General features: G+C 42.4%; 1 protein-coding gene across 1 annotated transcript in view; it reads left to right on the forward strand.

Moving 5' to 3' along the window:
* Positions 1-10,546: 10,546 nt before the first annotated feature.
* Positions 10,547-27,088, forward strand: part of PID1 (phosphotyrosine interaction domain containing 1) — a 90,022-nt gene continuing 73,480 nt past the window's right edge. The window contains exon 1 of the mRNA XM_081910609.1: positions 10,547-10,934. Coding sequence (XP_081766735.1) covers positions 10,905-10,934 — 30 coding nt within the window. The 5' untranslated portion in view covers positions 10,547-10,904. The remainder of the gene's footprint in view (positions 10,935-27,088) is intronic.

A 27,088-nucleotide genomic window follows, 5' to 3' on the forward strand; every position in this document is an offset into this window, starting at 1 on the left:
AAAACAAAAGAATGCCTTCTATAGATTCTACCTACTTTTGAGGAAAGAGGAGGCCAGCATATCTGCTACAAAACATCTGGGAGGGGAGAACATTGAATTGAGTTCAAGCTCTGTGCAATAGGTAATAATAACATGCAGATTTCAGAAGGAAGTAGCTAACTGGAAAGGATCATTGTAGAAGGCAGCTGGAACTCAGTTTTGGCACGTTCTAAGAGAACAAGAAGGGATGCGGGTGGCGCTGTGAGTTAAACCACAGAGCCTAGGACTTGCCGATCAGAAGGTCAGTGGTTCGACCACGACTGGACCTAATGGTCAGGGGTTCCTTTAGCTTTTTTAAGAGAACAAGAACCATGTTCAGGGCAAGTTCTTTCTTTCTAGAAAAAGAGCACCGGTAGAAGATACTGAAGAAGCAAGATGAACAAGTTGCACGTGAACAACCCAGAATAACTTGAAAAGAGAAGTTTAAAGTTATTTGCTTTACCAGGGTAGTTGCATTACCATGTCCCACTCAAAGAAAATGAAAATCTGATGTCCAATATAGGCAGCTTTTGGGTAACAAGCTTTGTCCCAACAATGCAATAAATGGGTTCACAGCCCTGCTTCCATTTTGAACATAAACCTCTTTAGGAGTGGCTGCCAACCAAGCTCTTATCTCAAAAGGGCACTGCCCCATTTCCAAAAATAGAGCTGCGTCAGGAGCCCATCCTGGGATCTGCAGAAGGGCTTTGTTTGAACCAATCAAAATAGCAGCTCCATAAAGAAACTGGGAAGTTATCCTAGCATTTAAAAAGTTTAATAGCTCCAGAGATCTACTGACCCCCATTGGTGTAAAAAAAAAAAGAGGGAGCACAGTATAAGCAAACTGCTTAGCTTGAGATTTCTGGGAAGCAAAAAACCTGTGATGTAGAGTAAGAACACCACCTCCAAGTACTAGAAGCTTTTAACATGTTCCAAAAGCACAGTTCAAAAGCACAAAGACACATAACATAATAAACCATAACTCCTCCCACACCCAACCCAGTTTAAAAGTCTGTAGCTTGCTTAATTAGCCCTAGGCCTGGGTGAAGAGGAATGCTTTCACCTGGTACCTAAATATATGTAATGACGAGTGGCGCTGTGGTCTAAACCACTGAGCCTCTTGGGCTGGCCCATCAGAAGGTTGGCGGTTCGAATCCCCGCAACAAGGTGAGCTCCCATTGCTCTGTCCTAGCTCCTGCCTACCTAGCAGTTGGAAAGCACACCAGTGCAAGTAGATAAATAGGTACTGCTGTGGCGGGAAGGTAAACAGCATTTCTGTGCACTCTGGTTTCCGTCTTGGTGTTCCGTTGCACCAGAAAGCTGTCAGTGGACAAACGCCGGCTCCCTTGGCCTGAAAGCGAGATGAGTGCTGCAACCCCATAGTCACTTTTGACTGGACTTCACCATCCAGGGGTTCTTTACCTTTTAATATGTAATGAAGGGGCCAGGTGAGCCTCTCTGGGGAGAGCATTCCGCAAATGGGGAGCCACTGCAGAAAAGGCCCATTCTCGTGTTACCTCCCTCCAGACCTGGGAAACAGACAGAGCTGCCCACACTCAATCCCTAGTAACACCACATGGGTGTCTCACACAGTCTCAATGTCACTTCTAAACTGGACCTGTTTCAAAGTAACTTCAAAGTTAATTTGCTTCTAGCACTTGTGGAATCTATTTAAATCCATTCAAATACATTAACCACATGCTTGCTCTTTTTATTATTCTTTTCTTTTAAACCCTTCCTACATAAACTGGAACTGAGCTATTCCACTACTGTGGCTTCACTGGTGTAGAGTTATATTTCTCTTCTTCACCTTTCAGGTTTTATTCATAAGCATTCTGATCGGAGGAACCAATACTGCCAGCTATGGAATAGCTTGTGCTTCACTGCAGTCAAGTGTGATTAATAGACAAGGAACTGAATGACTTGATTATAGCATGTAGTGGAAGTGCTCCTCTTTGCAAATCAGTAAGGCACCTCACTTTTTGGAATTAAACACTGAGAACACCTGCTCTTCTTGAACTGCATGGCATCATTTAGTGCAGGGATGTCCAACTCTCAATAGACTGCGATCTACTCACAGTATTAAAAAAACTGACAGTGATCTACCCATAGTTGTGGAGCTTTTTTTTAGAAAGCCAAAGTTGGGTTTTGTTTTGTTTTTGTTTGCTTTTTTGTAAGGAGATAGCTGAGTGGGCCAGAGATCAACAAGCATCTACCAGGAACACCCTGCAATCTACCAGTAGATCGCAATCTACCAAGTTGTGGAGCTTTTTTTAGGAAGCCAAAGTTGAGTTTTGTTTTTGTTTGGTTTTTTTGTAAGGAGATTGCTGAGGCACCAGAGATCAACCAGGATCTACCAGGAACACCCTACCAGTAGACCACGATCTACCAGTTGGACATGCCTGATTTAGTGGCCCACCTACTTGTCTGCTTTGATAGGTGCACAAAATCCTCAGGAATGCATAGAAGACAAAACTGATCCCAGGGAGAAGAGCAGGCAAGTAACAGAGAGCCAGTGACCAAGGACAAGAAGACTGCTGCAATGGGAGAAAGCAGCTCTCCATCGGCATGCTCCGAAGGCACTCCTATGTAGAATGGGGTAGGAAGGACACACGGACAGACAAGAAGCTCCAAATCCAGGACATCATTAAGGAACCGAGTATATATCCACCCCTTGCAGCCAGGACAGTCACAGCCTTGGAACTACCTCCCCCCCCCATCAATTATGATGTGGACCCTTCTCACCTTGGAGTGTTTTAGCCACTAGAAAAGGAATTCGGTACCTAACCAGTGTAGTGGTCAGGGTAGCTTCTTCTGAAGCAAAGTGGGCTTGGTTGCATCTCTCACAAAAAAATAATCAAGTACATTATTTGCTTAACCCGATACCCAGCTAAACAAAAGCCAGTGTTCCTTGGTGGAAAAAAGATGGGTTAAATTTGGGCCAGGATGACTTAATTTTAGTACAGTGTATTTGCCTTTCTTTCTGTCTTTCTTTCCATCCATCGTGTTCCCCTCCTGTCTCTTTCCATCCTTTTCACTTGTCCACCTCTGGACTCAAAGCTACCCAGAGAAGAGATTTACTTTCATTCTTGTCATGAATTCTGATAGCGCATTAGAAGTAATCATAGTAATAATTTGGTCTGTTGTCTATAGGACCTTGATTTGCTGATGGAACTGAAGCGGAAATGTGTGGAGTGTGATAGTGGCAGGATGAAGGATCTCACTAGAAAGGCACTCCAAAGAATGAATTATAGACTATGAGCACTTCTTATTACGAGTAATTGTCTGGAAAACTACAGGCAGGAAATGTGAAACGATGCAATTCATTGAAAAAAAGGGAAGAAACGGACAGTTTCTTATTGGCTGAAAGTATGAAATAGCAATGGGGTTTCGCTTCCCAACCCAACAGGATTTTTTAAAAAAATTGTTTGTGACTGTACTCAGTGATTAGGACATGAATGAAATTGAAGCAACAGGAAAGAGAGATGCAGGCAAAATTGCCACACTAATAATATTGAAAACTCAGGTTCTAAGTGTTGTCTCCTCCATTGTAGCTGTGGTTCAAAATTCCTACAGATACATAGGAAAATGGGGGTTATGTTCCTGGCCATTGTGCGTTGTGTAAAGCCAGGAGTCCCTTGAAGTGGGCCTCCTGCAAGGTGGAGGGATGTTTGCCCAGCTTTGGAAAGGTAGCGTAAAGGCTCTAAGCAGAGTCCTAGAGACCTCCCTCTTCCAGTAACTGTTTGCCAAGCTTTGGGAAGAAAGCGAAAAGGCTCTAGCATTCTGCCTTACCTGGCTTTGGGAAGTTTTGGAAAGTGTGTTTCCTCCACTCTCCATTTATTTATCCCCCCCCTGCCCCGCCTACACAAAACAGTGATTGCATAAGTAAAATACAGTAAACGCAAGATGGCAAAATATGTGTGTTGCTTTCAATAAAGTCACAAAAGGAGCTAACGAAAACTTTAACAAAGTTGCCGAGGGTGCTGATAACATGATCATTTACACTGCTCTGAAAAAGTTATTATACATTTATTTATGTGTATGTATAATCATGCAAATTTCAAGGCAATTTACCACCGTACGATAAAGCAACTAAAAATAGGTTTTCAAACACAAACAAAACCCCAAGGAAGCAGGGTTGCCCCTACCAAGGTCACTATGTTAGCTTCCCTGCTGCTTTTGTCTCCCTCTTCTGTTGCCCACCCTGCCTATGGTGGCAGCAGAGGCCCTTCTCCTGGCTTACTTGTCATTGACTTGCTACTGCTTTAGCCCCCCCCCCCCCGTTAACATTTTCCCTTTTGCCACTGCTTTAGCAATGGCAGCGCTGGTGAGGCTCTCCATCACCTTACTCCCTTGGTCTAGGAAGGGAGGAAGTGGAGAACCTCACCGGAGTCACACCTGCACTGTACATTTAAAGCACTGTTATACCACTTTAACCATCATGGATAATCCTGGGCGCTGTCATTTGTTAAGGGTCCTGGGAATTGCAGCTCTGCAAGGACATACCCTTAACTAACTATGGTTTTCATGATTCTTCATGATGGTTAAAGGGGTATAATGGTGGTTTGGGGTGGTATTTTTTTGGGGGGGGAGGCTGGAAGTTGTTGCTGTTGCTTGTCAAAATAAGAATGTTTTTGATCGTTTCTGGGAACTGCAAATGGCGAGGGTCCATTGTATCTCAACAGGGGTGATGTTCCAAAAACAGTTCTCTCAGATCATGGGAAAACCCCTTTCTCTGCAGATGTTGACTGGTTTATTAGTCAGTGTAACACGGAAAAGTTTTTACCTGGGGCAGGCACTAGTGGAGACGTGCTAAAGAAATACCTTAACATTTGTGCAAGCACTAATCCTGCAAAGCTATGATCCCACAAATGTTGTTGTCCTTTGGCTAAAGAAGCAGGAAAGGTACTAAATCAAAAGATCAGAAATGGTTTAATTTCATTGTTGTTGCAGATGTTGCTGCAGTTATTAACAACAATTATAAAAAAACTAATTTGTCACAACATGTTGTCTTAAGTTTAATGTATAATAGAAGTTTTACAGTTTTGTCAATTCATTGTGAGCTGAACAAAGCAATTTTGGCATTAAGCAAAAGGTCTTGTTCTTTTCACTGTATTAAAACCTAAAAGCTGAGCTTGGCCTCCCCACTGCCCCCCTCCAAAAATAAATATGAAGAGAATTAATAATTAAGTGAACAGTTGCCATAATCAACACCAGACGAGGTTTCCTGCGCCAGATTGCTGCTTATTTCCATGTGTGGTCTGAAGTGTGGTCTGGGGGGAAACAATGAATTTTGGGCCCTGAACTAAGTCCTGCCAAATAAGGGAAATTGCTGCATCGCTTACCAGCAGATGTCTCTGTTACTCTCACCTACTAGTGCAGATTGCATAATGAAGGAGAGAGATGGGAGTTTTTGTTGCAGATGGGTATCAGAAACTCCTAGTTCTCTCTCTGCCTTTGTTCTTCTGTCCATAATGTTTCTGAAATAAAGAGGAAGGTCAGATGTAACTGATGCATGTTGCTATTCTTGCACGTAAATCTTGTTGAATCCAGGGGCATGATTTTTAAATGTGTGCTTGTATATATAGATGCTCTTATGCCTGTGTACAGCAGCTTCCCTAAGGAAAATAAAATGTAAGGGGGGAAACCTGCAATCTGCAAAGTGGAATTCAAAATACATTTTTGAGTGGATTTTAACTGCCCGAAGGGGGTCCCTTGTTTTAAAAGAGGAAAGGACACAGCAACTCTCAAAATAAAAACTCACGAGTAAACCAGACATGATCTCTAAACATTGTATTTACTTGTCAGTCATATGACTTTTGTCATAATGGTGATCTTTATTTTTAGATGCTGTTTTGTTAATCGTGTTTTATAGATTGCAATTATTTTATTATTTGTTATTTTATGACTTACGCTGTCTTTGTGATTGTTTCATTATGTTATTATTATTCATTCTCTGTAAGCCACTTTTGAGATTCATTTGAATGAAAATTTGCATATAAATACAATAAATCAAATCCAATCAGTCAAATGATCTCAACATATATCTGGGTATATGTCACACCCACTTTAACATGTGCCAGCAAATCAGAAATGAAGGGTTGTCTCCAACTAAAGCATAAAGGTAAAGGTAAAGGTACCCCTGCCCGTACGGGCCAGTCTTGACAGACTCTGGGGTTGTGCGCCCATCTCACTTAAGAGGCCAGGGGCCAGCGCTGTCCGGAGACACTTCCGGGTCACGTGGCCAGCGTGACATCGCTGCTCTGGCGAGCCAGAGCCGCACACGGAAACGCCGTTTACCTTCCCGCTGGTAAGCGGTCCCTATTTATCTACTTGCACCCGGAGGTGCTTTCGAACTGCTAGGTTGGCAGGCGCTGGGACCGAGCAGCGGGAGCGCACCCCACCGCAGGGATTCGAACTGCCGGCCTTTCGATCGGCAAGTCCTAGGCGCTGAGGCTTTAACCCACAGCGCCACCTGCGTCCCTAACTAAAGCATACTCTTGAGTAAATATGCTGAAACTAATAGACATTACTTAGATCCATTCATTTTAATAGGCCTGCTATGAATGCAATTCAGTTGAATACAACTCCAAATATTGATGTTAAAGTGAAGAGGATGGTGATATCTCAAAGCAGAGCATTACTTGTCTCCACCCCATACTTTTCTAGACACTTGGTGTCGTGAACTGGCTGGACAATGGGGAGAAGGAAGAGGAGCCTGGTGAGGGCTGCAGCTGGGACTGGGACACACTGGGTCAAGCTGAGGATGAGCAAGGAGAGGTTAGTGTAGGAAGTACGGGGTGATGGAAGATGACAAGGGAATGGGGGTCAATGCACAGGAACCAGAGCCAGAGTTGTGTCTCCATCAACATGGCAGGCTCTGAGGCATGTGGAGCAGTGGGAGGGATGCTCCAGGAAGCTAAGGCAGGCAAGGGCCCACAGCCCAGCTCCCTAGCTGACCAGGTGGGGCTTGCTAGCTTTGGGAGGAGGTGTGCGACTCCTCAGCTGGAGTAGGCTTGGAACAGGTGAGGGTCACATCCATCATCAAGCCCAGATGTTGCAATCAGAATGCAAAGTACAAAAGGGCAGCAGAGGTGAAGCGCTGTGTCTGCTCAACTGCCCATGTTGAAGGACCTCAGTTGGGATGCTGCAGGATCTCTGCGGGACTGCGCTTCGGTTCGGACTTTGGGCATGGGGATTGTCCCTGGACTGGGGACATGTGATACTGGCTTGTTGCCAGGTAGGTCAGGGGTTCAGGACACTTGGGCTGGCAGTAACTGAATCAAGAAGTGAGCGATTTGGAATCCCCCCGCAATATACAGGGCGAGTCCTTTAAAAGAGGCCCTGTGGATATAGAGTACACATGTTCCACGGGGCCTCTTTTAAAAGACTCACCCTGTACAACCTGCAATTTATATGCATTTAACTTGTGCACATTCAACTTTACATGCATGGCATTTTTTTTAGTAAAAAAAAATGAGGGGCAGGGTTCTTGAAAAAAATGACTTTAGCAATTCGACCCGCCATTGAACCCAATGTGTTTTGATTATACACGATTTTGGCTTTAGGCAGGGTGCCTGGAATTAAACCCCCACATAACTGGCAGGCTTACTGTACTGTGGAGAGGAAAAATAAAGGAACTTCATACAATTCTCAAAGCCACAGTGTGAGATAATAATAATAATAATAAAAAATAGTGGGAATGTTTGGACATGCTCAGAAATATAAAGGATCTGGATTTGAAAAGTTGGGATAAGAGAGGTGCGTTGTTACCGACCAAATATCCTTCGCTCACATACTATTAAAGGTTGAGAAGAATCCTGTCCCCTACATCCCTCAGTCGGTGCCTTTCGCTTATCCTGCAGGGTCAAGTACCAATACTTAACTGCATTCTCTTCTTTGGCAATCACTCAAAGCCGAGTAAGATTGTCGTCCATAAACACAGTTTTAACAATGAGTCTGTAAGTGACTGTGGAGGCCAATTCTGGATTCACACGTCCTTCCACAGTGGGGACATTGGTTTCCAGGCGGGAGTTGATCATGGTGAGGGTTAGCGAAATGTGCCTTCCTCTTAGCATGTTTCCCCCTTGTGTCCTGAGTTCGAGTGTCTTCAAAGCCCATGACACCTTTGATAAAGGCTATTCTCCAATTGGGGTGCTCGCAGGCCAGCATTTCCCAATTCTTGGTGTTTGTACTGCATTTTTAAAAATTTGCCTTGAGACAGTCTTTAAACCTCTTTTGTTGACCACCAGCATTACGCTTTCCATTTTTAAGTTCGGAATAGAGTACTGTACAGTGGTACCTCGGGTTACATACGCTTCAGGTTACATATGCTTCAGGTTACAGACTCCGCTAACCCAGAAATAGTGCTTCAGGTTAAGAAGTTTGCTTCAGGATGAGAACAGAAATCTTGCTCCGGCGGCTCAGCGGCAGGCCCCATTAGCTAAAGTGGTCTTCAGGTTAAGAACAGTTTCAGGTTAAGAACGGACCTCCGGAACGAACTAAGTACTTAACCCGAGCTACCACTGTAGTTGCTTTGCAGAGAGAGCTTAACTGCAAGTCCCAGTTCTGATGATGGATTAGACCAGACCTTGGCTTAGGTCAAGGTGGTGCAGCTGTAAAAGCCCAGGAAGCAGCAAGGCGGCTCCATGCAACCCTCTGGATAGCCTCATGTTTGCATCGTCTTGATAAGCTATCGTTTGGCCTGCTTTTATCATTGGTAGCTGAGGCCCATAATGATATTCCAGGGCAAATGCAGCCTTGAGCACGTTCTGTGAACTATTATCTCGCGACATTTTAACAACCCGGAAAGGAGGTCCATCATGCTCAGGGTAGAAAGTTGGGGTTTGTCTTAAAAGTGGAACCCCCAGTACAGACAGAATCCAGGTTGGAACCCTCCTTTATGCACCCAAGTGTTGCATCTCCTGTTGCATCCCCCAACCAGAAAAGCCAGAATTACAAGACGAAAGGAGCGTAACTGTGGCTGCAACCCAGAGGTGAGACCGAGAAGCCACCACTCCGCCTGTGTCGGGCTCTGGACCATCAGTGTGCAAAAAAAGAGACGTCTCTCTGCTACCAGACACGTGTGGCCTTTGCCTTTTGAGGACCCTAATATGGATATGGAACAACTGATTGGTTCAAAATTGGGAAAGGAATACGACAAGGCTGTATATTGTCTCCCTGATTGTTTAACTTATATACAGAATTCATCATGGGACAGGATGGGCTGGATGAATCCCTAGCCGGAATTAAGATTGCCGGAAGAAATATCAACAACCTCAGATATGCAGAGGACACAACCTTGATGGCAGAAAGTGAGGAGGAATTAAAGAACCTTTTAATGAAGGTGAAAGAGGAGAGTGCAAAATATGGTCTGAAGCTCAACATAAAAAAAATGAAGGTCATGGCCACTGGGCCCATCACCACCTGGCAAATAGAAGGGGAAGAAATGGAGGCAGTGAAAGATTTTACTTTCTTGGGCTCCATGATCACTGCAGATGGTGACAGCAGTCACGAAATTAAAAGACGCCTGCTTCTTGGGAGAAAAGCAATGAAAAACCTAGACAGCATCTTAAAAAGCAGAGACATCACCTTGCCAACATAGGTCCGTATAGTTAAAGCTATGGTTTTCCCAGTACAGTGGTACCTCAGGTTAAGTACTTAATTCGTTCCGGAGGTCTGTAGTTAACCTGAAACTGTTCTTAACATGAAGCACCACTTTAGCTAATAGGGCCTTCTGCTGCCGCAGCACAATTTTTGTTCCCATCCTGAAGCAAAGTTCTTAACCTGAGGTAATATTTCTGTGTTAGCGGAGTCTGTAACCTGAAGCGCATGTAACCTGAAGCGTATGTAACCCGAGGTACCAATGTAGTGATGTATGGAAGTGAGAGCTGGACCATAAAGAAGGCTGATCACTGAAGAATTGATGCTTTTGAATTATGGTGCTGGAGGAGACTCTTGAGAGTCCCATGGACTGCAAGAAGATCAAACCTCTCCATTCTTAAGGAAATCAGCCCTGAGTGCTCACTGGAAGGACAGATCCTGAAGCTGAGGCTCCAATGCTTTGGCCACCTCATGAGAAGAGAAGACTCCCTGGAAAAGACCCTGATGTTGGGAAAGATGGAGGGCACAAGGAGAAGGGGACGACAGAGGACGAGATGGTTGGACAGTGTTCTCGAAGCTACCAGCATGAGTTTGACCAAACTGCGGGAGGCAATGGAAGACAGGAGTGCCTGGCGTGCTCTGGTTCATGGGGTCACGAAGAGTCGGACACCACTAAACAACAAATGAACGCCTCCCTCCCCTCAGCCCGCTTTCGGTCCCTGCGCGCCTGTGGGCAAAGCAACCGGCCGCCGCGCGCCAAAGCAACTCGCGCGTCACACGCCGCGCGCAGAAGCCGCCGCCGCCGCCGCCTCTTGCAGGCGACGAGCAAATCCAGTCAGCAGCGCCCGAGCGCGGCCGGGCTCCCGAGCGAAGGGTGGGCGGCGCTGGCGGAGCGAGGAGGCGGGCGGCGGGGCGGGGCCTGGAGAGCCTGGTCGCCCCCCTCCCCACGTCGCTTCTGCTGCGCTGAGGGGCCTCCGGCGGCGACTAGCGCAATAGGACGGCGGAGCTCGCCTCGCTGAGGAAGCCGGCGCCAAAGCTCGACATCTTGGTCGCGACCCAAGTTCGTAGCCGGGGCTCCCGGGGCTCCGGAGCGCTCTCCCTACCCGTCTCCCTCGCCTCTCGCCTGGGCGGCGCTTGCCCTTCGCCCCCGTCGCCCGCTGGCGGCTCGCCCCAAGCTGACACACGCCGAGCAGATGTGAGCGAGCCTGGCCAGAACCCCGCAGCCGCTCCGCAACAGCCAGCTCGTTAGCAACAGTGTCCCGCCAGGTCCCAGCGGGAGAAATATGTGGCAGCCGGCAAGCGAGAGACTGCAGGTAAGCGAGGGGAAGCGGCTGCTGCCGCCGGTGCCGGAGGCGACGGTTATTAGGACGGGGAAAGTGTGGGGGGTGAGACGGAGAGACTCACTCTTGTCATGTGATTGCAATATTTGTGGCGAACTGAGTAAGGGGCAGCGAAAACAACAACTTGGCGCCCTCCTCCGCCTGATCCTGCCTGGCAGATCCTTCTCTCGCAACTTTCCTCCTGCGCCAGGCGCATTCCACGACGGACTGGACGGGGCTTCGCTGGGGAATCTTGACTCCAGATGTGCTCCTTTCTGCAAAAAGCGCAGATGACTTGCAGATCGTGGATTCTTGGGTGGGGGGGGGGGATCCGTCTCTGGCTCCGAAAGGAGCTTCTCTTGAGTGAGATGTGTTAGAAGAATCCTTCCTGACTCTTTATAAAGAGTCCTCTGCCCCAAATCGTTGAATTCCACTTCTAAAAGGTTTTTAATACAGAAACATACTGTTAGTTTCTCTCTCTCTCTCTCTCTCTCTCTCTCTCTCTCTCTCTCTCTCTCTCTCTCTCTCTCTCTGTGTGTGTGTGTGTGTGTGTGTTTGGCCGGGGAAACGAGGGACTGACGTTTTGTAGGGCGCGCAAGAATTTTCATTGACATCTGCTTGCAAACGACGAGTTGATGGGATCTGGTTTGGAATATAGACGAGTAGACTGTTATTGCTCAACCCGCTCCCCGCCTCCCCCCCCCCGTGTTGGCTGAACGTGGTCCTTTTTTTTTTTGTAGAGGAGTCATTAACAAAAACGAATCGAGGTCCCTAGTGAGTGTGCGTTCGTGCGCGCGCGGGAGGGGGGGGAGTTGTAGAGCAGGGGTGTTCTTGCTGCAGGTCTCTCTCTCCTCTCTCTTGCTCTGTCTTTTTCTTTTTTTCTCTCTAAAATATTCTCCAGATGGTCAGCCAGAAAGACTGCCAGATAAATTTACAGAATCCCACAGACAAACTTTTTGGCAGACCGAAGCTGCATTAAATCTCAGAGTAAACTTTGAAGAAATTCTAAAGTGGCAAAACAAAACAGTATTGGAGGCCGAATGGTTTTGAAGGCATGAGTGGAAGAAAATATACTAATGCAGAATATTTATTTGTAAAGGAAGGGCCAGAGGTTGGCAGGCATGTGTAAGGACCTGTATACTGGATGGGAGACACATGCTGGTGTTTTCTTGCTGCAAGTATGATCTGTTTTACAGTGGTGGGTTTAGAGTGTGAGTTTAGAGTACATAATATTGCAGTCTTGATGGTGCTGAGTTGATATGGGGACAACTTTTGAAAGTTGCTTCTGTGGTTTTACTATGATTCATCCAGCCGTAATATGAGGAATCATTGACTTCTCCCTGCAGATATTTGGGAATAAAAGCCTGTTGTATCCCTCTGAAGATCATGCACTGGTAGTTGCAGTAACTCTTTAGTGTGCTCCCTCCTCCTCCCGTTGAGTATTGGTGCTCCTGAATGCACAATAATTAAAATCCTATTGAAGCTGTTCAGATGCTGTTGTATGCTTTACTTAAGGTAGTATGTGTGGGCTCCAAAGCACATGTCTCTTGGAGAGCAAACTGTTCTGGCATGCTTTCTGCGTTGTGATTTTTCCACACTAGACATATCAGCTTTTTGTTCAGGGAATATTTGGCTATAATAACATTGGCTTAATGTTTTACATTGTCATTTTAGCAGTGTTGTTTTCTAAAATTGGGCTGTTATGTAAAACTGCTGGCAAACTAAAGAAATGAGCAATAGTTCAGCAGACTTTTATGAAAGAAGTCCATCATCTACCATTATGAAACACGCTCTTAAAATAAGGTTCTTCTGCTCTCCAAGCTGAAATCCTCAAGCCATTTATTTGAGCATGTAATTATCTGGAGTAGATAATAGGTATAGATCTAGGCCTGGCACCAGGATCTTAAAATGTAGAGATAAAGATGCCATTATATTTTGCTGAGTTGTAGTACAACTGACTATATTTGTGTTGCTCTTCTAGATAGGTGTTATGGTTCAAACACTCTTAAAAAAATACTGATATTTCAAAGAATATTGACATTTCAAAGGTTTCTAACAGTTATGATTATTTCCTTTTAAAACGGAATATTGTCCTTGTGACAATTCATGTCCTGGAAACTTCTTAAGGGATTGTTCCTTAAAACTACCTGAGAATTGCAACTTTGTATTTGCAGAACAAGAGTACAGTAATAGAGTGTGTCTACCACTCCAGTCTATTGACCTTCCTAGATAGAAGCAAAGTACATTTCTGAATGCTTCAGTAAAACCTGTTCCTTTGAGACACTTTCATGTTAAGAGAAAAAAAATTGAGTAAAAGAAAATACTAGTATTTCTTAAGTTGCCCCCCCCCCCCACAAATCAGGCAAACATAGTAGAGTTTTTATGGTGCAAGCGGTATGTGTGTTTAATTGACTGGGGTCTTGGATTATTGGGATGTGTCATCTTAATCTCCTGCTGAGTACTTTGCATAGTTTCTGAAAATAGATTTAGGGAGCTACAACTCCCAGAGTTCCAATGAGGCGTGGAAGATATGAGTATGCTCTAATGTCCTCACTACAGAGAGCTGATGCTCCTCTCTCTCCCATGTCTTTGTAAGAATGCTACAAAAAAAGTTCAGAGATCCCAGCCCATCCACTCCCAGTCAAAGTGAGGGTGTTGTGGCCATCTCTATTCAGCAGAGCAAAGAGCCTCCAAAGAGAGCTTCAGTACATGAAATGGACTGTTGCTTTAATGCTGTGGGAAAGACTGGGCAACATGGCCAAGGTAATGGGTCACACTGATCCCTTTCAAAAACACTGCCTTGCTTAGGACCACATTAACATAATAAGTTTCTTCTTAAGACCTAAGTGTTCAAGGCACATAAACACATACTATTTCTCTTGGTCAATGAGCTAGGAGTATTTTTAAAAAAATCTTCCCAAAGTTCATTTTTATAGTGCAGGAACACCACAACTTGATAAACTGGAGAGTGAACATATGCAGCTGCCCTATTTTTCACATTTTCTTCTCATCCAGCTAGTTTAGTATTGTTTACACTTCCTAGGATTTTGGTCTGGGGTGTCTCCCAATCTTCCCCTTCCCTTTCTCTCCCCACTGCAGACCCTTGCCTACATCCAAGCTTTTCTAGAACAGTAGTCTTCAACTTTTCAAGCCTGTAACCAAAACTTGCATTTATAGACCCAGTTTCATTTTTCATTTTACCATATGGAATCACATTTTTTGGGGTGGGGTGGCATGCAGTTGCATTATATTGAATTAGGCTATTGGTCAATGTCAGGCATAGGCAAACTCAGGCTTCCAGATGTTTTGGGACTACAACTCCCTTCATCTCTGACCACTGGTCCTGTTAGCTAGGCATGATGGGAGTTGTAGTCCCAAAACATCTGGAGGCCCGAGTTTGCCTATGCCTAGTCTACGTGCTGCAGTGTTCTATAATCTAGCCTTTGCCAACATTAGTGCCTCCAGATGGTTTGAACTGCAACTGCCTGATAGGAGTTGTGATCCATAATATTTAGAGGGCACCAGTTTGGCAAAGTCTAGCTTAATCTGACTAGCACTGGCCTCCAAGGTCCAAGGCAAAGTTCTTCCTAGCTGCTCCTTTAACTGGAGTAGGCAGAAGTTAAACCTGGAAACTTTAAATATCCTAAGCATGGTTTGCTGAATATTTTACTCAGAGTAAAATATTGAAATTAATGACTCTAACTTAGCCATGCTTATTACTTTCAGTGGGTCTGCACTGATAAAACATAGCTGAATGCCTTCCAATTTTTACAAGCCATACACTAACAATAAAAGGAAATAAGAACCGTTGATCTGGATGAACAGTCAGATTAAAATTGGCTAAATTAAATTGCTTCAAATCTATAGATGCTTTCTCATCTGAAGATGATAAAATATAGAAAATGATGTTTTAAGGATTTTTTGTTAACAGAAAAATGGAAAAGCTTTTTTTTAAGAAGGTGAAAATTGTCAAATGCTTCTGCAAACCATACTCATAGTGACTGTATCTAATTTAAAGCCTACTGTTCTGAGTTGGCAGAAGTTTTCCCCCTGCCTTTCACGTACTTCACATTTTAAGATAATAAATATACATGGGAACATGAGACCCACAGAAACTAAGGCAAAACAAAGCTTGCTGTGCCCTTTCACTATATCAACTTCATAAAGTTTCTAAAACAAATACCTAGAAAGAAATATCTGAACATATTAAACACAGGTATTGGTCTCTGGCAGATATTGTGCCTTGGAGGTTATATTATTTCTGCAGCTGGAACTGAGGGATTGATTTCAAAGAAAAGAGCAGAAAATTTGGAGACTTGAACTGATGCAGTTTAGCCAAGTCCGATTTGGTCTCTCTGAATTCCAATATTTTCAGTTTACTGATCACCTGTCCTATTTTCAGACACAATTTCTTCATTCTAATACATGATAGCCTATGGACCCCTGATGGCACTGATGTAAAGGCAAAATATACCCAACTGGGGCAGATTGACTTACTATCATCATGTCCAAAATGTGAGTTGGAGACCAGATTTTCAAAGCAAAGGAGCACATTGTTGTGGGGAGTTCATTCCTACTGTCTGCTGTTTACACCCAAATGCATACACCGCCCAGCCAGGCTATGATACTGGAAATAAGTTTGACCAAGACAAAAGTGCTGTGTATGGGGGGGGCGTTCTAAAAATTGGACCTCCCACTTCATACGCTCACACTCTAGGCCTTTGAAGACTTTGCTTCCACCACCAAGTAGAGAACTCTGGAGCCTTAAAGGACCAACCCTCTGTCCTGAGGACAGGAACTTCACCTCCATTCCACAGCCTTTTTCCTGGTGCATTACCTGCTTCTCTGGACTGTGCGGTGGGCACCATCTGATTTTTGAGACTCAGGAGACTGTGCCTGTGAGGGTCGTGAATTCTGTCCCTATAGGCCCTGGTGGTCTGAGAGGTTCCACAAGCTATTCCTGTCCCTCAGCCCCGAGTGCAATGGTCTCCCTATCTTGTGCCCTTGCAGCCTCTTTCAAGGATCATGACACAGTTGAACAATGAGAAGGATACAGGACAACAAACTGTTAGAATTCCTGCTCCTTGATTGCAGTCATGGGGTTTTTGTCTTTCACATGACGGTATATGTTTTGACTCCACAGAGTGGGAAGTGACGGAGACAGGATGTTTGTGTTACTGTGTTCCGTGAAGTGGGACTATTGTCCTTTGCTCTTTTTCTCTTTGCTGTCTGATACTAGAGAGAGAGGGAGCCATGTTGCAGTGCTCCATGTGTGTTTATATGTAAATAAAGTAGATTAGCCAAAATGCTGAGTTGCTGAGGTCTGTCACGCGCATGCTGTGCAAACTCTGCAGATCCCTAAGTGTGCCGGTGTCAGGTGGAATCGGTCGCTGTGATGTTCAGGCTGAAGAAAGCTTTTGAAGCTCCCGAAGGAAAGACCAGGAGGGAGAGAACATGCCAGTCGGACATGTGTCTCTGCCAGGGTCCTATTGGAGTGTAGGCTGAACTCCCGACACAAACCATCTTTGCAAATTATTTATAGAACTAGTTGAGATATGCATATCCATCACTTTAAACATTCGCATTTGTGAAAAGCTCTTCATGGATGACCTCAGACAGTGACCAGTGCCAACTCAGCTGCAATATTTTTCTCTGGATTCAGTCCTCACATTCAGCTGTCAGTCATTGTAGTGGAAAAAGCAAAGTGCCGCTTCAGTTTCACTACTGCTTGGGATGCCATAATGTCTGGACAACAGTTCTAGAAACATCATAATATCCAGGGTACATCTATACTGAACTTTGTAGTGTTGCAAGGGAACGAACCACATGGTGGCTCTGCCATTGAAAACTGAGGTATTCTGATGAGCCACAGCTTCATTTCTAACTTTGCAGCCAGCTGTGATACTGGCAGCTAGCCAGTTCCTAGTCCCAGAAGGAGTGATTGTGTTTGCGTGCTTTGCTACAATGGTAGTGTTAAAATGGACATAAGTGCTGTAGCCTTCATTGGAACATAGTAAATATTGCATTAGAACAAATTAGTTGATGGTATATGTTTTTGTATCTTTTTTAAAAATCTGGCACTTGGTTTGGAATGAGAAAATATTTTGCTAGAGCAAAACAGGTGATGAAAACAATGTACAGAACAGTGTGGTAATTGTAGTATAAAATTATAGTTGCTGGAACAGTTATAGCTCGGAGAATGGGCTTCCCATAACCAGGATGGAAGCAGTGAATTTTGAAAAATAACAACAATTCAGCCCTTGCTGACTGATATAGGTGGCTTCAAATGCTTGTCTGGAATGGCAGGGACTTTTTATTTTTGAGAAAAATAATAATAAAGATATTATAATTGATACCACTGCTTGAGAGTTTGCCATATTCTTGCATTAAGTTTAGACTTATTTGGATCTTGAGTGCCTAAAATGAAGTTTTTGATTTTGTATTTGTACTTGGATGTTAAAGGTGAGGGTTTCCTTTCTCCAAGCTTGTATTTTCATCTCTCATTTATTAATCTGTTAAAAGAAAAACTAAACAATGTGTAGATGCCTGTTAGAGGTTATCGTGTTAATATTGGTAGTATGAAGGAATACCCATTGATGGGATACAGAGACAAATGCAGAAACATCCTTACTTAGAAAATACCAGTAGCTTTGCATTTAATCTTGAACTTTCGCACGTGTGAATTAGCTAACTATGGCAGTGTATGGATTGAAGTGCATTATATATTTATGGTGTGATGTTAACAGAGTAATCACTGTACTGGCTGAGAAAATACTACCTTTGTTTTTGCTGTTGCTTCCTATTTATTTTCATACTATCTAAGCTGTAAGACAAAAGATGAAATTGAACATGTCTGCCTCTCACCCTTAATTAGATCTTAAGTCCCACACACTTTCTCTCTCTCTTAAGGTTGCATTTGTTCTTAATTGAGATGATGTAAAGAGTGGAGGAATGTTTTGAGGAAAAAACTTTTTCTTTCTTGTGGCTCAAACATACAGCTTGGATTGGGTGTGTGTGCAGTGGATTGAATAATCTTACAAAAAAGATGTTTCAGAATTTTACAGGATTCTTATTGATTTTGTTCTCAAAACATGAGTTTTAAAATGTATAGCCCCATCTGTGTCAAAGGCTTGAGATAGATAGTATCTCACTGCTCTGGAGGTTGCATGTGATAAGACTAGTAACTGTAAATGTTAGGTTGGTTTTCATGGCTTTTGGAACAGATGGCTCCGTGTTCAAAGCTAGCAGATGTTAGAATTGTATCTGTTATTGTGGTGACAGCTTAGTGATGAGTTGTTGACATACTTGCAAAAAACACCATTTTTTTAAATTGGAGAATTAACTTCCTTACTAAGCTATGTTTTCTGTGTCTCTCAGCACTACATTACATTTGATGATAAATAAGCAATACTTACTAATCTTCTCAGGTAAAATGGGATTTGTATGATACAATCCTATATTTACTGCAGAACACCCTAATTGGCTTCAAGAGGATTATTCCAGAGTTACTTATCGGATCCACCCAGCCATGGCAAAACTGTCATCTGAAATCAATTAACTGCATACTGATCTTCAGATTTTGCTCATCCAATGCAAATTCATCAGTATTATTAATGTGAGAAGTCTGTCACAGGGACATATAAAATTTGTTTCTGCCCTTCTCTGTGCCCAGGCAATCCATGTTCTTAACATTCATTTTACTTGTTTTTATACAGCATCTTAGACAATCCAATACATATAATTTAAAACCATTAAAGCACATTATAATGAATTTGAATGCAGCCATACATTTTAAAGGTGGCAAACCTGTGGTCTCCACATCATTTATTCCTGCATTGCAGGGGGTTGTCAATCTGGTCCCTACTGCCCACTAGTGGGCATTTCAGGATCCTAGGTGGGCGGTAGGGGGTTCTATGGTACAAACTGAATCCTCCTTCCATCGAGCACTGGTGGGCGGTAAGGAAATTTTACCATCAAGAAAGATGAATTAGTGGGTGGTAGGTATAAAAAGCTTGACTACCTCTGGACTAGATGATACTCAGGGTCCCTTCCAACTCCAGAGTTCTGTGATTTACCATCTTTCCCATTAGACTTGCTTGTTACCATTCCACTGAGAAAGATATGTTTGTATCTAAATTTCCATTTCCAAAATATCTTCTAAGACCACAAGTAGATCCCTAGTGATTCAGACCAAAATCTATCCAATCCAGCTCCCTGTTTTCTACGATGGCCAATTAGATGCCTAGAGGAAGCTCATACACAGGACATGAACACAGTAGCTCTCTCCTGCTGTTGTTCCACAGCAACTGGCATTCAGAGTCATTATTCCACTGAACCTGGAGTTACTATACAATCATCATGCTAGATAGCCATTGATAAACTTTATCCAATATGACTTTGCCATAATTCAACTTTTAAATTCAACTAAATTCATTGCCATTACCACATTTTGCGGTAGAAAATTCAATAGTTTTAACTTTGCTTCCTTCTCGCTGTCCTGAATCTCCCACCATTTAGTTTCATTGGAGGACTCTGAATTCTGTTACTATGGAAAGGGGGAGAACAGCTTCCCTGTATTCACTTTCTCTACAACATACATTATTTTATATACCCGGGCTTGGGTCTACCATTAGGTAGAAAGAGACAGTCCCCTTGGGGTTAGGGTTGCTATAGTCCCCAAAGTGAAAATCCAGAGTCCTTGAGATTTTTTGAGGAACACCCCCCCCCCAAAAAAGATTGGAGGCTCTTCTTGGGTTTTGTAAAGCATTTTTTTAAATAAAAACAAAACCAGTAACCAGTGTTGAAGTAAGATTCAAGTACCAGTTCTGTAGAATGCCAAGTGTAGGTACCGCTCCGGCGGGAAGTAAATGGCGTTTCCGTGCACTGCTCTGGTTTGCCAGAAGCGGCTTAGTCATGCTGGCCACATGACCTGGAAGCTGTACACTGGCTCCAATAAAGCGAGATGAGCGCCACAACCCCAGAGTCGGTCACGACTGGACCTAATGGTCAGGGGTCCCTTTACCTTTTTTATTAACACTTTTCACAATACAGTAAAAGACAAGCTAATCTACACAAAGAATAATAAAAAGAAAGGAAAGGAAAAAGAGGGAAGAGAGAGGATAATTCAGAATCCTCTCTCACAAGTCTCAAATTTTGTCCCATACATAAAAAGGTGTGTCCTCCCAGTTTTCACCTGAAAGCATCCCAGGCTTCTCCCAGCCTCTCACACGGAGAGATCTCCACTTCCTGGTCTCTCACACAGGGTCCAGACTGAGAACTGTACACAGTTATCCAAGAGAAGTTGCATCTTGACAATTTCTTCTGGACGCTTTCTTAATGATCCCTAACATGGAATGCACCTTCGTTACTGATACTGCAATGAAAACTTAAGTTTTGTTACAATTTGTAGCTAAAAGGTGAAAGCAAAGAGGTCTTTAACATCGATTTTTGTGTGTGGGACGTGAGGGAAGTTGATTCTTTGTTTGACTACTTTCACAAGTTCAAAGGACTTTATTTCCTAGACTGTTCTTGCTATTTGAGTTAGTATTGAGTTAGGAAACTTGAAAACAAAGCTCTGTGAATTCAGAGCAGCTCATCTGGCACCACTTAGGTTTGGGCAGTTCCCTTTTTCTGTGTTGTTTATACTTTGCAGAAAATGAACAGCTCTGCAAAAGTGCTAAATTTGGGAAATGCTGTGTGACCAAAGAAAATGAAAGTCTGTGGGTCCTTTGTAGAAAGACTTTTGAGAAGCAGGATCTTAAGAGATTCATTTAAAGCATATTGCCTTATGAAGTTAACAGTTCATCTAATGATTGAAATCTATGGTTTCTTTGAAAGTAGCTAATTAAAGTTCTGAATAATTTATTGTCTAAGGCTGCAAGCTTTCACATGGGAGTAGACCTTTCTCTAAGTTGTAGGCATGGAGAGACTTAGACTGTCAGTTTGTAGCAGTTTAAAGTTTTGGTTTGTTTATTTGAATATCGAATGGCAAATACTTTGAAACCATAGGAACAATTTGGTTGCAATATCTAAGTATTTTTAAGAGTTACCACAGTACTTAGTGCAAAGAGGAACTGCTAAACAATGCTCTGTGCTTTTGTACAAAGCTGGAATGTTGATTTCCACCTGGGCTCAGTGTTTGAAAGAGCCAGCCTGTAAAAGTTCACAATTAGCTTACATTCTAAAGTCTCATGCAGCAAATACAACAGAATCATGGTACCCCAAAGACTAGCAATTTTCTCCCTCAAGCTTCTGTGTGCAAGAACTTGCTTCACATGATGCATGGATAAAGTTTTCTGCAGCTTGATCCCAAATGCCTTTCCTTGTGTTGTCACCATTGCCCTTCTTTGAGTTCCCAGTTCCACACAATGTCTGTTCATGGTGAGAAGCTAGGCTTTTGATAAGTTTTTTAAAGGCCCTGAGGACTTTAGTTCTTCTTCTGTATTGTCTCTCAGGAGGTGGTGCAAAACACATCTTTTCTGTTTGGTCTTTAGTTCTGCCTATTTTCCCTCTTTATTGGTGCTATTCCTTCTGGGCTTTCCCCTCTTAGATTTGCTCAGTTTGGTTCATTGTATATTGCCTTAAGTGCTAGAATGGCAGCTAACAAATGCTGATGACAAAGATTTGGACAGTTGAGTGAAGAATATAAATAGAATCAACTGATTTCTGTCCCATTCTTGAGTTATCTTCCACCAGCTCTTTAAATTGAGTTGGTAACTGATCATTCCTCCTGTGGGCAATTTGTGGGCTCTTACTCTAGTTATCTTATGCAGGCTTTTATTTTCTATCCAGAATTTGATAATGCTCAAACTGAATTCCTTTAAGCACTTCTTTAGCCTACTTTAAACATACATTTCAAAATAACTTTGAGTATTTAATCTGGTAATTACTAGTTGGCATTGTATGTCTGCCAGTGGTTATACTTCTTTAATCTTCATAAGTGTGGTCCTTGCAAGCCTAGTCCTATGTGCAAAGAAAAGAACAAGGATTGAGCAACTCTGTTAACACCCTCATTTTCCTTGCAGTAAACAGACTCACTGCGTAATTGTGGATTGTAAAGAATTGTGATAAAAGTGCATATTTGCCTTCACACATATAGACACAGGGCTATCTTGCTATCTTCATTTCTCTATAGTAACTGTTTTATATGAAGAAGGTAGGAGGAAAGCTTGTATTCTTTCTCCCCTTTCTCAGACAATAGTTTCTCATTCCTAGAATATTTGTTTGTATGCCAGTTTTCATTAGCTCTTAAAGCCCTAATTGAGCTTCACATAGAATCGTAGAATTGTAAGGTTGAAAAGGACACTGAGGGTCATGTAGTCCACTGCGCTGCAATGCACTGAATTCAGAAAGAGGTCATTTGAAGTCAGTGCTACAATTGTGTGTGAAATAATGGTGTTTGTTAATTTAGAAGTCCTTGACTTCTTTTTGTGGTGTCTTCAGTGATACATTGCCTTTCCTTTTTAATTTTTTTTTAAAAAGTCATGTGTGGCCTTGAGTTTAATTATCTGAATCTGTTAAAGTTTTCTAATAAATGTGGTTTTTATTTTGAAAGAAAAAATATTTTGTGAGGGTTTTTGGCATGTTTATTGATGGAATACCAGTTTCAGATGTCAAGTGGCGTTCTCTATAAAACTAACCAATTTTTATGATGATGTATGTTGAACTTGTCTCTATGCATGAGAAGATGTGTGTCCAGAGAATATTATATTCCATTTTATAATAGAAATGTTGGCCCTCAACTATCATGGTCCCAGCCTTGACCTCAAGATATAGCTGAGTTGATGCTGCTGCATCCGTGGTTGGGGGATGACCTGGCTTCCTGATGCTAAGCCCTAGGACTGGTGTTTAGGATCCAGTAGAACCTAAGCCCAGACTTTTATGGATGCCCTTCCCTGAGTCCAAGTCACTTGATGGCTCAGATACCTCCTTCATACCCTACCCAACAGCATGGGAAGCCTTCTAATGGAAAAATCCTTTATTTAAGGCCAAGAGCTTGGCACTCATAAGAGTTTGCATTTTTTATACAAAAGGGTGGAGCTTAAGTGGAGTTGATAGGATAGAAGGATTCACAGGGTCCTGGCTACCTCTAGCCTTTCTCAGAGCAAGTTGTTCACTTGGAGCTTTCCATGGTACTGCAACTGTCAGGCTGTCTTTCTTTGCAAGTGTCTGCATCAGATGGTTCAGACCATCTACAGTGTGAATGGCTGAGAGGTTTCACTGTAAATAGTTTCTCTTGTTTAGTCTTTTTGGCTTTTTTATAACTGAGATTCAGCAAGGGCTCTTTAATCTTAGCATTAAACATGACATTTCCAAATATCAGAAGGTCATCTCCGTTCCTTTCCTTCTCCCTTCCAACGGGCAAAGGAATAACATGGAAGCAGTCAATGGACATTTAGAAATGCTTGCTGCTATACAGCGTAATCATGTTGACATATGAACCAGTATTTTATAGGATCAAAACAGGTGCACATGCTGGTTGTCTTAAAAGGCTCAAGCAAGCAGCATTTATTAAGTAATTCTGAAAAGTTAAACACAGAAAAATAGTACCTGGAAATTATACCTTTTTTTAAAAAAATCAAACCAGTATCCTATAATTTTTTAGTCTATCATTTAGTCTTTAGCTCCAAAAAAGTCACAGTGCATGCCTCTCCCTCCTTTCCTCCTTTTTCCCTTCCCTCCATCCCTCTCAAATGTCCAAAACTTGGATCTTAGGTTTCTCTGAGTACTTACCTATCTCTACTGTCTTTGTTACATTATAAAAACAACTCATCTACTTTGGCGGGGTATATAAATAACAGTAAATATACACAGATAGCTGCTAGCAGTTCCATAATTTCAAAACTTGGGATATACTACAAGGTTATTGTTGGATCTAGTACTTAAAGCAATAATATAGCGTACCAGCCAAATGTATTTGTCAGATGATGAGCTCCAGAAGTAGATACATTTCATAGATAGAGGTACATAGTTTAAATATACAAACATTTGGATAGTGTGTAACTCTTGCTCAGCTCCGTCCTCCAAATCAACAATAAATGGGATGGGGGCGGCCATAGATGATGTCTTTTTTAAAAAAAGTCTTTTCAATTATCAGGTACTAGCCTGATTTTACAGAAGTGAGTATAATTAACCTTTGATATCCATAGACAGGGACACAGGTGAGTGGTGGCAGTCCCCAGGGTTTAAGACAGGGGTCTTTCCCAGCCTTGTCTGGAGAGCCAGGGACTGAACCTGTGATGTTTTGCATGCAAATATGTGCTCTACCACTGTTCTGTGGTCTTTTTCTAGATTCATGCCAGTTCCTACTATGGGTGTGAAAACTTGCTGTATCTTGTAGGGTGTTTCTTCTGTAAAAAGTCTTGTTCTGTACTGACCCTTGAACTGTTTCCTATGTTGTCAGGGTCCGGGGAATCAACAACGGCTGTACAATTTTCTTTTTCTTACTACGTTACTGGGATACAGGAGTAATTAAGGGGTTGTTACCTTTGTTGTTGGACACAATCTTGCCAAGTGTCAAATATAGGTTGTTCATACTGGAAAGCTTGTTTACTTTGTAATTTTCACTTTTGAAAAACATTTTAACTCATAGGGATAGTGTATTCAGTCATGGGGGAAATTCTTGTTTATCTAGGAAGACCGACCAAATTGTTGAAAAAAACTACTGGGATCTTGAAGAAGCCTGAGCTATTCCTAGAGTGGCCTTATACTACATCTGTTTCTTCATCAATCCTCCAAGAAAGTTGGAGTGTTGCCCATCCCACCAGGAGTTCTTCACCATTGTTTGCTGAAACTGAGTTGGAAACTTATTCCCAAATGAAAATGGGTATTTTTGCTACTCAGGCTGGCAAAATAGTTTGCAGATTTGGGGTACTGGTCTATAGGGAACTAGTGGAGTCAAACATCTGATGAAAATCAAGTAAATGACCAATGGACATTACATTAAATATACCAAGGACTGCAATCCTGTGCATAGTTAGTTGCAAGTAGGTTTGATTGAATGGACTGGGCCTTATTTTTAAGTAATTGTACATTTAATGTTGGGATGTCTGTGCATTATATTCTTGGTATAGCATCAGAGGCCTTCCTTGCAGAAAGTTTGGCTGAGAGGACATGGTTGCATTACTGAATAAACAAAGTTATGTTCTCAGGTGGGGATGTAATAGAGAATTTTATATTTGATAAGACAGCTTGCTTACATCAAGCTTCAGCTTAAGTGGGTGTATTGTGTGTGCATACATGTGTGCACAGTAGACAATAAAAGACAAGGTATCTCCAACTTGTCTTGCTCTAGAGTTTATTCTGTTTGTCTGGAGAGTAATAGACTGACCTTTTGTTTCTCTGTTATGGTTTGAGGCTTTTGGCATATCTGAAGCTTTCCAAGATAAACTAAGCGAGTGTGGCTTGGCATTGGAAAAGCTTATGTTGAATGAAACTAAAGTTTCGGCAGCAATTACTGACTGAATTAAAATGTTATCAACTGAGTTATGGATGTGGTTGTGGTCACTCGGGGATAAACCCTGGCCTCTTGTATATGAATAGTTCAAATGTTAATGTTGGTTTTGCTAGAGCAAAATCAATCCCACTGAAATAAATGGCTGTTATCCAGAATTTGCTCCTCCAGAAGATTACACAAACTTAAGAGTTATTCACTGTGTTAAAAAGAACTGAAATAGGTTAAAATAGGTGACCAATCCTTTCACATCACACATTTTCCATTTTTTATATGCATTTTCCAAGGGAAAATGCATATAAAATATTTCAGAAAAGGAGCTTACACTAGTTTCTCCACTCTGCTCTTGTGATGTTCAGATTCCCTGGAGTCCCTGCTGGAATATGCACATGCCTATCTGAAGAATGGAATATATTATAATAGCATGTACTACACGCTGGTCTTGCATATTGTCATTGCTTGTCAATATATTATATGGTAACTAAATATGTGGCTGAGAGATGTAGCTGGAATTTGCAATATTGCATTACAATGGTACCTCGGGTTAAGTACTTAATTCATTCTGGAGGTCCGTTCTTAACCTGAAACTGTTCTTAACCTGAAGCACTACTTTAGCTAATGGGGCCTCCTGCTGCTGCCGCGCTGCCGGAGCACGATTTCTGTTCTCATCCTGAAGCAAAGTTCTTAACCCGAGGTACTATTTCTGGGTTAGCGGAGTCTGTAACCTGAAGTGCATGTAACCTGAAGCATATGTAACCTGAGGTACTACTGTATTAATTAATGCTCTTTGCTCCTCTCCTAGGTTTTCAGAACTCTAAATCTTAGGGGATTAATTGCTTCATGTGGAGAAACTCTCATGCAGAATTATAATGCTTGTTCTGGCTCTGCAGGTAGAATTCTAGTAGGTCTTGTATTCTTTCCTAAATATTAGAGGTTTGATCCAGACTTAATAATGCTTAGGGTAGACCCATTGAAGGCAATAGGAATAACTTAGGTTGATTTTATTGGTTCTGTTCTAAAGTTGACCAAGCCTAGGTCCAACCCTAGCAGTCTTTGAGGCAATGTGCAAAGTTCTCTTTGATGACACAGAACACTGGCCCTGGCTGCATCAATAACTCAACACAGCATCTCCCAGTTGAACTATACTGAAAATGCCCTAGAAAAGAAGGCAAGTTAAAAACAACCACCAGTACAAATTTCTTTAGCAGCACAAGCAACCATTTGGTTTCTGAGATTTCTTTTTGTTTTTTCTCATTTGCTGGAATAGCCCATTAGCTGATACTATAACATCTAGTACAGTGCAGCTACAGCCACTAAAGCTTTCAATTAATGCATTTGTTTGAAATGAGTACTCCCTGACTTTCAAGGACATAGCAGGAGCTCCTGCCTAGTTTTTAATGGATGAAGTTTTATCCAGAGGGTAGCCTAAGTGCTTATTACCGTGCATCGACAGAGAACCATATAATCAGAAAATGAAAATTACCAAGGAATGTCTGCTGCACCAATGGTTTGGAATGGCTATTCTCTAGCACAAAAGCCTGAACAGGATTGGCTTTTCCCTCTGCATGCTCTTATTTTCTTATAAAATCTGTAATAGGTACCACATGTCTATGGAGAGGATTGAAGCAGAACACAATAGCTCTGCCGCTCAAGAAATAACCAGCTTCTAAGGAAAGCTAAGATATAGTCTTTGCAG

This window comes from Podarcis melisellensis (assembly GCF_964234715.1).
Source record: "Podarcis melisellensis genome assembly, chromosome: 5".
NCBI lineage: Eukaryota > Metazoa > Chordata > Lepidosauria > Squamata > Lacertidae > Podarcis > Podarcis melisellensis.